This window comes from Bombyx mori, chromosome 18 (assembly GCF_030269925.1).
Source record: "Bombyx mori chromosome 18, ASM3026992v2".
Lineage (NCBI taxonomy): Eukaryota > Metazoa > Arthropoda > Insecta > Lepidoptera > Bombycidae > Bombyx > Bombyx mori.
In genome coordinates, this window is record NC_085124.1 from 8574002 (window position 1) to 8587786 (window position 13785).

The 13785-nt window shown below is 35.7% G+C and overlaps 3 protein-coding genes across 3 annotated transcripts; 1 reads left to right on the plus strand and 2 right to left on the minus strand.

The window, feature by feature from the left end:
* Positions 1-367: 367 nt before the first annotated feature.
* LOC732870 (26S protease regulatory subunit 6B) lies at positions 368-6818 on the minus strand. Its single transcript, NM_001046873.1, is given in 10 exon segments — positions 368-523; positions 1330-1488; positions 2267-2361; positions 2449-2545; positions 2986-3133; positions 3766-3969; positions 4847-5008; positions 5789-5960; positions 6449-6541; positions 6616-6818. Coding segments are annotated over 10 exon segments (1248 nt in total). The 5' UTR covers positions 6649-6818; the 3' UTR covers positions 368-438.
* A 633-nt stretch (positions 6819-7451) lies between these two features.
* On the plus strand, positions 7452-8882 carry LOC733107 (mitochondrial import inner membrane translocase subunit Tim9A). The gene is given in 3 exon segments (NM_001047054.1): positions 7452-7611; positions 7808-7903; positions 8611-8882. Coding segments are annotated over 3 exon segments (276 nt in total). The 5' UTR covers positions 7452-7566; the 3' UTR covers positions 8746-8882.
* Positions 8883-9696: 814 nt separating this feature from the next.
* Positions 9697-13358, minus strand: LOC101739601 (keratin-associated protein 10-7). Its single transcript, XM_004928235.4, has 4 exons — positions 13093-13358; positions 12897-12945; positions 10868-11007; positions 9697-10178 (listed from the first exon to the last, which is right to left on the minus strand). The coding sequence occupies exons 2-4, from the start codon at positions 12922-12924 to the stop codon at positions 9711-9713; spliced, it is 636 nt and encodes a 211-aa protein (XP_004928292.1). The 5' UTR covers positions 12925-12945; positions 13093-13358; the 3' UTR covers positions 9697-9710.
* Between the last annotated feature and the right edge of the window lie 427 nt (positions 13359-13785).

A 13785-nucleotide genomic window follows, 5' to 3' on the forward strand; every position in this document is an offset into this window, starting at 1 on the left:
GACTTGGAAGGTGAGTTATATAATGCCTGAATTAACTCATCAAGATTTCGTTTACTTGGATGTTTCTAAGGATCACATATTATACACAAAGCGTGTATTTTAACATACGAATGAAGAAATAATCTTTACGGAACATCTTTGCGTTGGTCACCCACGATATGTTCATCATTGTGTTTACAGTAGGTACAGGACAAGAGTAAAATCGATTGTTTGGGTAATTTTCAGTATAGCAGCCATTATTAAGTTTGCCTAAAGTTATAACTTGCATTTAAAGTTACTATTTATTGTTTTGTACTCAAATCGTCTTGTAATCTCTTGCGAATATAATTAATTTATTATAAAGTTATAATAAAAAATACAACTTGAATATTTTTAAGAAAAGAGATTTAATGTTCTAGTTGTAAACATATTAGTACACAATCCACAGAAAAATGACGTTTATTTATAAAATTCATATTCGCTCTCATCTTTCTTGATGTTATTCTTGTAACCCTTTTCGAAATCTTTAGGAAGGACAATATATCTGAAAAAAAACAAAGGTTTTTAGTATCATTCACATAATTATTTCGAAGATTCCAACGATTATTAAAACAAAGAGAGTTAATGACCGGAACTATAAAAACCGAAGTTTTTTATAAATATTATTTTCATAAAAGATTAAGGGATACAGTTATCTTTTTTCCCTACCTGTTCGCTGGTAGCCTAAGAGGCTATTCTTTTTTTTTATTGCCCTTATAGGCAGACGAGCATACGGCCCACCTGATGGTGAGTGGTTACCGTCGCCCATGGACTTCAGCAATGCCAGGGGCAGAGTCAAGCCGCTGCCTACCGAACTATTCTAGTTAGGCCCGGACGGGTAGGTGAGCTCACAAGCTCGACCTCAGAATTTGCTAACACCTAGCCCTAGCAAGAGCAGTGCTTCGCAGAATCTACCACCGAGAAGATCCGGCGAGAAACTCAGTGGGCTGAGTCTATGGGTTAGTACGCTCGTCGAACTCTTCGTCGTAACAGACGAGTTAAAAACAAAAAAAAAAGCACCGAGAGTTAATCCAACAAGATATTATGGTTTTGCTGAGTGCACATACTATTTAGATTGCAATCCAGATTAGATCTAGGTACTACTTGTACGATTTAGCTAATATGTACTGTAAAGCTTGTAATATGTTTTTAAATAAAAAATAAAAAAGATTCGCTCGTTGAACCCTTCGTCGTAATCGACGAGTTAAAAACAAAAAAAAAAGCACCGAGAGTTAATCCAACAAGAAATGTTTGGGGCGACGGCGAGGTGGGGCTTGTATTGTCCCGTCGCGGTCGGATAAGGACAGTTACCTGTTTTCCCTGACAGCGTGCATGCCGGCCTCCTGACAGATGGCGTTGATGTCGGCGCCGGACACGCGGTCCGGTCGAGCCACGAACTCTTCCAAATCCACTTCATCCGAAAGGTTCATCTTGGTAGTGATTGTCGAGAAAATCAAACGTTTTTGACGCCTAGAACAACAGTCAGAATTCAAAGTTTGTATCGGCAATTGAAGGGTTAACCACAAATGTTAGTCGTATGACCAGAATTTGTGTCTGTTTCATACCTAATCACTACATAGTATAAAACAGTCGCTTTCTCTGTCCCTATATCTGTCCCTATGTATGCTTAAATCTTTAAAACTACGCAACGTATTTTGATACGGTGTTTTTAATAGATAGAGTGATTGAAGAGGAAGGTTTATATGTATAATAACATCCATGAAATAGTGGAGAAATCAATAATAAATTACAGTTTCCGAAGTGAAGCGAGGGCGGGTCGATAGTATACTATATATTAGAATACTAAAGCGAAGACGGACAAACACTTCTCGCGTTATCCTGAGAGTGGAGGAACTTGGAGTGTTGAATTTATACAGTGTTGTATGCAATGAATATCAATTTCATTACATTCACTAGGTGTATTTTCTTTATAAGAACTAGTTTGTTGTAACTATAATAAAATAACTAATAGTTTAAAAAAACTAAAAAAATACGCTTTTATAGAAAATTCAACTAAAAATTGAAAATAAATTGAATTTCAATTTTTAAATTTTTTTTTAAATGTTGAATTGTCATCGGTCCTTAGTAAGTATGCCAAATTTCGAGTTAATCCGAATTTTTGAAGGGGGTCAAAATCATGTTCAAAGATTCCATTACATACTAACATACATAGGTCTGAAGTTAATAAAAGCGTATTAAAAAGCGCTGCCTTTTGTGCCGCCTATGAAGACTTGAGAATCCGACTTACCTATCTGGAAGTGGAAACTCGATTTTTCTGTCGAGACGGCCAGGTCTTAGCAACGCAGGGTCCAATGTATCAGCACGATTTGTCGCCATTATTACCTGTAATAAATAATCGATACACAAACGATAAAGTAGACAGTATGATCCATGCATTTATTTTGGAAATTACAGAGCATATTTTCTTACTTTAACATTAGTAGTTTGATCAAAACCATCCATTTGATTGAGGAGTTCAAGTAAAATCCTTTGAACTTCTCTGTCAGCACCAGTTTGGGCATCAAATCTACAAAAAAAAAGTATATGTATATAGTATAGTATAATAGTGATAATAAATGAAAGAGATGGTTATAATATGTGAAAGTAAAGCTCAACAGATGCTCAGTTTTAGGTGCATATGATATAGAGTGGTACCAGAATGCTGCACCCTGAATATCTATTTTACTCTTCAAATCGGGCGGAAGGGCGTTGCAGCCGTTGTAACTATACTTGAGACCTTAGAACTTATATCTCAAGGTGGGTGGCGCATTTACGTCGTAAATGTCTATGGGCTCAACTAGCCACTTAACATCAGGTGGGCTATGAGATCGTCCACCCACCTAAGCAACAAAAAAAAAAAACGAGATGCATCATATGTTCGCTACAGAAATACAAGTCCTTCCAGTATATATATCGAATTTTTTAAAACGGTTTAATTATTATTTTCATATTGGAACCGTTAATTACCTTTTAGTAGCAATGGCATCAATTTCATCAATGAAAATGATTGCTGGGCTGTTCTCTTTGGCAAGACGGAAAACGTCCCGCACCATACGGGGTCCTTCTCCTAAGTACTTCTGTACAAACTCTGATCCGACGACACGAATGAATGCAGCTATAACAAAACACAAATGCAATGTTATACTTTAGGGTGCTTTACACAAGCAAAGGTACATCTTGAAATAAAAGCAGACAGATGAGAAGATATTAAAAAGGAATGTTATTGCATTACATAAATTAACATTACTCGCTCATTTACCTTTAGACATTTGAAGTGCCTCAAGTTTACCTCAAGAAGTTACAAGTCTTGAGACAATCAAATATTATGCTCATGTAATTTCTGAATTGACTTAGGGTGTGAATAGAGTCATCCGACTCAGCATTATAGTTAAAATATAAGCTAAACTGTTTAAAAATCATTTAATAAATGCTTGTAAGCAGCCTATTTCTGCCGTGAAGCAGTAATGCGTTTCGGTTTGAGGTTATGGCAGCCGTTGTAACTATACTGAAATCTCTGAACTTATATCTCAAGGTGGGTGGCGCATTTGTGTGAGATGTCCATGGACTCCAGTAACCACTTAACACCAGGTGGGCTGTGAGCTCGTCCACCCATCTAAGCAATAAAAAAATTGTAAACATTTGCTAGTAAGCATTTGTAATTTAATTTTAGTTAACAGTTATTAAAGTTTAGACAAATTTCTTTAATTCAAAATATGTACTGAAAATTTCATATTTCTAATATTCTACCTGTAGTGTGATGCGCAACAGCTTTAGCCAGCATAGTTTTGCCACAACCTGGTGGTCCATACATGAGCACACCCCGAGGAGGCTCAATACCGATTTGCCGGTACAACTCTACATGAGTGAGAGGGAGTTCAACAGCTTCTCTAATTTCTTGTTTTTGTGTATCCATGCCTCCAATATCCGAATATTGAACATCAGGTTTCTCATCTGTAAAAAGTAAATTACTTTTTGAGTGTAATCGTCGAAGACTTTCGAAGTCGTGGTGGCCTAAAGGATAAGACGTCCGGTGCATTCATTTCGAAAGACGCAACGGTGTTCGAATCCCGCAGGCGGGTACCAATTTTTGTAGTGAAATGCGTAGGAACTTAACAAATAATCACAATTGACTTCCACAATGGAGAAATAATAGCGTGTAATAAAAATCAAACCCGCAAAATTATAATTTGTTTAATTAATGGTGGTAGGACTGGTAGGGCCCCTTGTGAGTCTGCATCGGTAGGTACCGCCACCCTGCCCATTTCTGCCTTGAAGCAGTAATGCGTTTCCGTTTGAAGGGTGGGACTGCCCTTGTAACTATACTCACTCATATCTCAAGGCCCATCTTGCCCACTCATGGCGGCATTTACGTTCTAGATGTCTCTGGGCTCTTTATGTGTGAGATGTCCATGGGCTCCAGTAACCACTTAACACTAGGTGGGCTGTGAGCTCGTCAAACCACCTATGCAATAAATAAATAAAAGACCGAAAACACACACCGTTCAACTAGCGTCTTGATCAACACTTGATTGATTGATGCATTATTACTGTGCACTAAACACGCTGATAAATAAAAATGAAAATATTCAATTTATTAGAATTACATTTAATTAAATACTAGAGTTGACACTGTATTGAATAATAAAACATATTATAGATGAGATGAGATTCTATGAAAATTCTATCACTTGAACCATCATGGATATGTCACTTCTCATGGATAGTTTCAAATATAGTTAGAATATTGTCAACTAATTAAAAGCACCTGAATGGTTGCACCAACAAGTATAGATTCAGGATAACTTCCTACAGTAGAAATAATACATACCAGCTTGCAACATAGAGATTGAGCTGTCGGCTTCAGGAGGCAAGACGTCAACTAGAGCATTAGAATGCTTATGCAGAGCAACTGAAGCAGATGGCTTCAACAATTCTCTATCAATTGTTGAGAGAATACGGACATAATAATTTGAGCCAGTGGTGCTGCCAACTGAAATAACAAAATAAAATATGTTTTATTCTGGAAGTGGGTGTAAGCGATGCAAACAGCAAATGAGTCGTCTATTATCAAAGGTGGCAATCTGTACATTTGGACAAAAAAAATTTATTGATATGTCAATACAGATTTATTTAAATATAATCGTCTCCTTCAAAGAATACGGTTCAAAACCTGCATTAAATAAAGGTTAATAGTTAACCTGTTATTTATCTAAGATGTCGTTCCGAAGAGTTTTGTGACTGCCAATGGAATACAAAGTCAATAATTCGTTTTTCTGATTTACCAATCATTGTCCAAAAGTCAGATTGCCGCCTTTGATAATAGTCGACTCAAATATAACAAGTATTGGAAATGCCAACAAAGTAATATCAAGATCAAAAAAATATTTTTAATTGCACAGAATTTTGCCACAAAAAAATGTCATTGGATATTCCTGAAGTGTGTACTTATGACTTTATTTGTAGAGAAGTTTTCAACATTTGTTTGACATTTTTCATCACTTTAAATAATGAGCACTGAAAAGTCCAGTCCTCGCCAGCATTAAAAATAATAATGTAAATAAAAAGTAATATTAGGAAGATAGAATAAATTGATTGTAAAATGTAATTTAGTATTTTTTCAGTTTTAGAGTTCTAGACATAATTATAACTACTTCCATAGTTTCATTTCGCATTTTTTAAAGTCAATTTATTAAGTTTCGTATACTTTTCAATATTCATGGTGATACACAGACAATGGTAATTTATATTATTAAATAAATGAACCATTTACCTATGCCTGTATTTTGATCAACTGCCTCAAGAAACTGTCCAATGACAAGAGGAACAGACTGTATGCGCTTTACTTCTTCCTGTGCATGCAAATATTCTTTCTTCAAGTTTCGTTGTTCATCTTTAATGTACTCTTCTTGTACTTCTAAGAACTCTAACATTCTTTGGAGTTTCTGTTAAATTTACATAAAAGTTAATATTTATTGTCTCTTTGTGTATTGCACAATACACTAAAGATAATATGTATTGTGTATTGCAGATTGAAAGTTGTGATTTAGTGTTTTTTATCTACCTATAGCCTCAAGGAACTATTCTGGCTTCACCTGATGTGTAAAGAGCTCACAGCTCAGCCTAAGAGAATTTCCTAACAAGAGCAGTGCTTCTCTGGATCTACCACTGGATCACAATCGTGACCCACTAGTGAGAAACTCAGTAGGTAACTACTACTAGTGGCTAAAGAAAACCATGCAGTTTTTTTCCTTAATGGGCTAATGGGCTCATGGCTATCTTGATGTTACTAGCACAAGATTTATTCTGGTTTGAACGGCAGGGCAGCCACTGTAGTATGGAACTGATGTCTCAAGGTGGGTGGCATCTCATACATTTACTTATTGGTGAAAATGAATAGTTTTAGTGGAGTTTATAAACTTGTTTCACTTACCTTGTACTTTGTGTATAAATCTTCAGATTCGAGTTCATCAAAAGATTGAGGACCAGCAAACGCCAAGCCTTTTGAGTCTGTGACTTGGTCATCCTAAAAAGTTCAATATTATGTGTAAAGGTTGTGTTACAGTTATTCGATTAGTAAGCCTTTTTTTGAATACTTACTTTCTCGGGTAAAATAATTCCAATCTCTTCCATTGTTTCTATAGCTAAGAGATTTCGTGTACTATCTGATTATTATTTGATTATCTGAAATGTGTTTTACACAGAGACAAAGTGTAGTAGACGATCAAACCTGAACATTCGTACCTAGTTATTATTTGGTTATTTTAATTCTTTCTGTCTAAAACTGCAATTCAATGATTTTTGACATTTCGTAGCGCAAACTTTTTAAGATGTGTAGTTTGTTCTTAGTTGATAGGCAAAGGAAATGTAGTCATATCACTCTAATAGCTTTTTTTAAATGAAATGGTTAAATAATTATTTCGTGTTTCATTAGAATGAAGTGAACCCTTTCAAAAGAAAAGTAAAATTAAATAGAATGAAATAAACCAAAATTGGAAATGACTCTGAAACAAAAAAAATCAATAAAATGACATAGGTACCTCAGTTAATTACAAACTGCAATGGAAGCTCTGGAAAATACATAAGAAGTTATGTGAGGCCATTTTTTTCTAAATATTGACATTGTGCATATTGACAAAAATTAAATGAGTCAAGCATACGAATGCATGCAATCTTCCAAGATCAACTTTCAATTTTTATAATGTTGGAAACGCGAAACGTATAACATGGGTCGGCGCGGCGGTCCAGATGCAGACCGCGCTCTGCCCACAGATTGGTATAATAGTTACTACGTGTCTGTTTAAGGTCAAGTCATAGTCAAGTCAAATAGTGAATTCATAATCTTAATATTTGGCTTTTTTAGTCTGTACATTCGCTATACCTTTGCCTGTCAAATGGTACAACAAAATAAAAAAGGCTTCTAATCTAACCTAAAATTGAAACATTACAATAATTCATAAAAATATTAAATAAATATTTAGATTTAATATAAATATTGTAAAAATACTAAACAATCACACTGTTCTAAACTTTTCTTGAAGATATACAGAAATGGCGACCCCTGAAATGATGAGTGAAGTTGATCAAATTAAAACTGTAAATATTTAGTATTTTCACGAAATAATTTGTTAAATAATGTTATTTCTGAATTATTCCACTTATTTAAAAATATAATTTAATTTCTTAAATTCTTTAACATTTCTCCAATAATTATCATCTATATGCCGGTACATTTTGTTTAGTGTTTTCAAATTTCAGTAGAAAATTTAATTTTTTTCAAATTTCATTTCAGTTCAAGGATTTCCTTGTACAATACAACAAGCTGTCTGAACTTTGTTTCAATGATTGCATTCATGATTTTACGTCGAGGACTTTAAAATCTACCGAGGTAAGGAATAGCTCGATTAGTTAACTATATTTTCGTCTGTTACTTTGCCCCCGTGTAACGCTCTTTTATGTGTGTTCCACGGTGGCATGAAATGTAGCTTAATTCTTAGAGGAATATAAGCTTATTACTTTCCCTGATATAATACTATTTTCCCTGAATTTTCAAAATTAGTTCAGCAATTTAAGTGTCAAAATTGAATACAGCAGTTACTTTCTTGTTAATTATATCATTTGAAATATAACTTTCAATCACTGTTAAAAATACCATTTGCAGCATATGATTTTAATGTAAGAAACCTTATGTTCTGTTCAAAATCTGTAATCTGCCCATCTGTCTGTGAAAAACTACATGTAAATGTATACAGTAGATCTGGAGCACTGAATATGGACAGCCAAATAGAGACTGGCAGAAAATAATTACAGGAACTGCTGGCTTCTATAATTCTTTATTTCATTTTTTTCTTTAATGTACAGAGTCACCAGATTCAGTGTTATCTCATGAATATTAATGAGTTTTTTCTTTATTCTCATTTTGTGGCATTTGTTGACAAATAGTTCAAGTAATTATTATTTTTGGCTTTTATTACATTTGACAGGTGAGCATTGTATCCCTGTGATTATTAAAGCAGGATAGCAGTTAGTGGGAATGTTAAATGAAAATGGGTGTTTCATTACATAGATCACTGATTGAAATGTGTTATCTTTTAGGACAAATGCACTGTCAACTGTATGGAGAAATATCTACGAATGAATCAGAGGGTTTCACAAAGATTCCATGAGTTCCAAATGCTTGCCAATGAAAACATGTTAGCATTAGCACAAAAATCTGGTAACCCTAGTTAAAAAGTATGGTATATTTGTGACTTATCTAGTCATTTTCTTTAAGGTGTAGTAAGAGAAAGCACACCCTATATAATGATATACTTGTGCAAATGTACAGTGTATGTCTAAATTGTTGTCAATAAAGTTCTGTTAGACAGATTCTTTGTTTTTCATTGCTTATCATTATTTTCAAATTCACTAATAGTGAATTACTGTCACACTTGGTTGTGTTATGTAAGATTATCATGAAAAAGTTCAATTCGTGTTTTTGATGAATTTATTCTAATTTTTGATAGTAATTGATATGGAAATTCATTAATTTGCTAAATTGTAACTTTCATAGACTAATCATAATTATTAATTTCGAAATTCAAAATGGAAGCATGACATATTTATTTTTTGGTTCCAAAGCTGCCACTGCCTGCACCGTGGCATTGCTTCACGGATCTGATATATCATTACCTGTCTATTTTATCATCATACTACTCGTTGCTAGATTAGAAATCACTAGCTTTATAAGGAGCTGTTTTACATACAATACATTTTATTTTCTTTTTACCATGAAATCTTTTGAGTTAATCCATTTATAGACAGAGATGATCACTTTGTGAGGTCAGTGTGCTTAGCGAATCAATCAATAGCGAAAAAGTTAACTCATATTTGTAGGCAGTTCGAACAGCGCCCCTAGCGGCAAACGTAGGCAAACGTTTTCAACTACATACAAATTTGAGTTACCTAACTTTTATGCTATGGAGAACGTTAAAAAACTCGCACTAAGCACACAACAGTGTGCTTGTACGCCTCACTGTGAATAAAAAAGTGAAAGGTACTTAGGACACAAAACAAGGTAAACAAAAAGGAAAATTGTTAGGTGGCCAAAAAAAGGGAAACTAGTTCTCAACCAGTTTGGGTGGATTTTTTTATAAGAGAAAAATGTATGTTTGTACTGATCAATGTATTAAAACACATACAACTTGTTTCAATCTTTATTTCGGACATGGCTTAAAGCATCTTTGTTCGGGGGGTGAAAAGTCTAAAACGAAGGAAGACTGGGAGCTAGTGTAATCAAAATGGTAATCATTGAATTTAGCCTCTACGCTATACTTTGCGTTCGCTGTTGGTCCTTCATCGGGATCTGTGTTCAGGACGTACTTTAGTGGGTATGGACCAGACGGAGCGTTGTTGACATTGGACGGTTTTGTACATATTGTATATTGTCCTTCGTGCCTTATTATTCTAAGGATAGGCTGTGTAGCCGCAGGCTGTTTGCAGCATGATGGTGAGGATGGACATAGAGCTAGGCATTTCGGAGGCATGCAGCATGGCTTTGAACACAAGGGGCGTGAACAGCTAGAAGGGCAAGGAGTGCAACTGCCCATTCTCATAGAATTATGTTGTTCAATCTTCCGGAGTACAGAACAAGATACATGTCCCGGGCGCCAACCGCATCGTAACTGCAAAAGTAAAGGCTATTAGTAAAATAAATACTCGTACAGTAATTTATTTATTTAATTTATTTATTTCATTTACTTCAGATTTTGCATCTATATTACATTCATTAATATTTCATATAGTATACCAGTATACGCAATAAAACAAAAGCAATAATAATAAAACAAAAAAACCAAATTAACGTCAAAACTACCTTAATCCAAACTCTAAAGGCTGGTTTGGATCCAGAGTGCTCAACATGCACACTTGTCCAGTGTTGCATTATTGGGTAGTCCAGATCCATCCGCGAGGCGAAAGCCGCAGGTACCTGCTGCGACTGACCCGCATGCGGCGAATTAGGGAAGCAATTCGTTTACAATTCATTGTTGCGAAGCTATTAATTCGCGCATCCGCAAACATCCCCGATTTAGTGGTAGTTATACGGCTTTGAACCATTGGCCTGGTTATTGGTGTCACCAGACTATTATGCTTTGGGCTTCGCAGAATAGCCGTAATTTCAACGAAATTCAGACTTCGACCCGTCCATGGTAGACATGGCGTGGCGGCTTTCGCATTGTGTTGTTTATGTACTCTGCATGTTTATGTATTATGTGCGCTATATTTATTTTCCCGATTTGAATGAAGTTAAAAAAGTTCTAATTTCTATTTAGAATGTTAACTAAAAAGAAGTTATTGTAAAAACAATGGTAACCTGATGTTCAGGTGAATTTTTGGCCGTATACAACCAACCCATGTGTTTGGGCACAGGTCCAGGTTTTACTTCGCGTCTCTCTAAACATCTGTGCTTTGGTAGATCACACCGTCCTAAACAGCTTGTTGATGATTTATTCGCTGTAATAATATACAACATTTAAAGAAAAAAATACACATTAAAGTGTGCATGTAATGTCAGTATTGTTACATAATATTGTTTTTTTTTTTTATTGCTTAGATGTGTGGACGAGCTCACAGCCCACCTGATGTTAAGTGGTTACTGGAACCCATAGACATCTACAACGTAAATGCGCCACCCACCTCGAGATATAAGTTCTAAGGTCTCAGTATAGTTACAACGGCTACCCCACCCTTCGAACCGAAACGCATTACTGCTTCACGGCGGAAATAGGCGGGGTGGTGGTACCTACCCGTGTGGACTCCCAAGAGGTCCTACCACCAGTAATTACGCAAATTATAATTTTGCGGGTTTCATTTTTATTACACGATGTTATTCCTTCACCGTGGAAGTCAATCATAATAAAATCAAACATTTTTATATTTATAATTTGAGTGCATTGCAATTTTGCGTTGACAAAATTTAATATTCTAATGATCTATTCTAATTAAACTATCACACCACACACTGCCAGTGGCTGTTGCTGAACTATATTGAGATCTGATGTCTAAGTCTCCTCACTCTCAAACCGAATTACCTACATGATTGTTTCAATTCAGAAATAGGCAGGATTTGTGGTACCTTCGTCTGTCTCGCCTAACCTATACAGGATGACAAAATATCTCACCAGCAGATCTTAAGATAGGAATTAGGGTGTTGGTCGGATATTAGAAATATGGACTGAAGCAGTAGTTACAGCCCGTAGATGCCGACCTTCGAATCTTATGTTTTTATTAGATTTACAGAATTATCTCGTGGGATGGCTTCGTAAATCCGAAGCCTACGGTCGGTATTGGTTATTACGTTATATAGAAGCTGAAGTTGCATACAAATTTTTGGTTTTAGCATATTCGCCTATAATATTATATCGCAATTTTCGTCTAAACCATTCCGCATACAGTGCCGAATCTTAGAACCACACTTATTCAACGCTAGGGGTGGCATGCGCTCTTAACCCTCTTATCGTGGTCACCGCTAACTATACCTATATCCTGCCTATATCCGACCCAGGCCACGGAGCAAAGCAAAGCCGCCAGCGCCCAAAATATATTTTGTCGGATTCGCCGGATCTACTCCCGGTGCATTTAGGCTCTTCAAGCACCGCTCCTCCGGACTCCGACGAGTTCGACGTCCGAACTAGCCCATAGACAACCCACTAAGTTTCTCGCCGGGTCTTCTCAGTGATTTGCGATTCCGACCCGGTAGTAGATTTAGTGCAGCAGTGCTCTTGCTAGGGGCTAGTGTTAGCAATTTTCTCAGGTTGAGCCCCTGAGCTCACCTACCAGCAATACCGTCTTTACCATAAGGGCACACGGGGCCCGTGCCCAGGGCCCCCATTCTTAGGGGGGCCCTAAGGACCGACAATTTCTCTCACACATTTATTCGGTTTCCGTTATCGTAATCGTAACCAAAACCAGCAGCATTCTAATATCATTAATGACATATTATATCATACCGTATTTGATTACCTATAATAAATGGTCATACTCAGTAAAAAAATGTTATTATAATTCCCTTTTTTTACTTTCCAAAAGGGCCTCAAATTCTACTGTGCCCAAGGGCCCCAGCCTAATTTAAGACGTCCCTGCCTACCAGTCCGCGTGAAGTTGGAATAGCCCCTTAGGCTACCAACGATTAGGTAGAGGAAAAAACGCGCTCTTCTGCCTCGACTTACATATATGTAGATCGGGCATTGGCATTGTAAGGGAGAAGGGATAGGTTTTCCTATAGAAGTGAAAATTCAACAAAGTGACTGCTATAGTATGCAAAGAAAATGCTTAGAACATATAAGAATTACTATTTAAACGGAATTATATTTGACAAAAACATGAAACAAATAATAACTCACATTTTCCGGGTTTACAGCAGCATGCCATTTTGTTAGGATGAATGATTTGCTAAAACATAACATAACTATATTTGAATTGAAATTATAATAATATTATTTAAACTCTGTTTGTTTCCTTCTAAGTTTTACATTTTTTTTATTAACGAAGTACATAAAAATTTATATCAGAAATTAATTGAGTTGATGTTGAACTCACTTATGGGATTGTGGAAAATGTGTTGCAAATAAAGCGGATCTGTCAGGACATTTTTCTTAGTTTTAAAGCAATTTATTGTTTAAAAATTAAATTTTGATCCATGTTGCTTGTTGTCCAATTTTTATTTGGCATTCGAATGTTTGACGGAAAAACATGTTTGATATTTATATTGTATTCTTCTTAAATCAACATAACCTACATGGTGGTCAACAACAACAACAACAGACCCAGTTTAACCACTGAAGTATGAAACCTATAAAGGTCTATGAGCTTAACATATTGGAACCATTTTGAAAGGTTTTGTTTAAAAAATATAGTTCCCCTAAGAATGAGTTATAAAATGGTCTTCATCTCAAAAATAAGAATTTTATATTTAGTACTTCGTCATGATCCAAAAAATAAGACGACCGGCGTATTCGCATCGAGCGATGAGACTATGGGTTCAAACTCTATAATCAAGGACTATTTGTAATTTGCTTAATTACTGGTAGTAATTAGGGCGTAATTTGAGCCTGCACGGGTACATAACACTGTCTATTTAATTTTGGGGTTCGAACGGTCGGCTATCCGCTATACAATTTGAAACTGAAATTTTCCCCTCATGTCGTAAGTTTGGTTGTGATGTCTATAGGCTCGTGTGTCCACTTAACATCACGTGGCCATTAGCACTTTCAACCATGAATGCAAAATAAT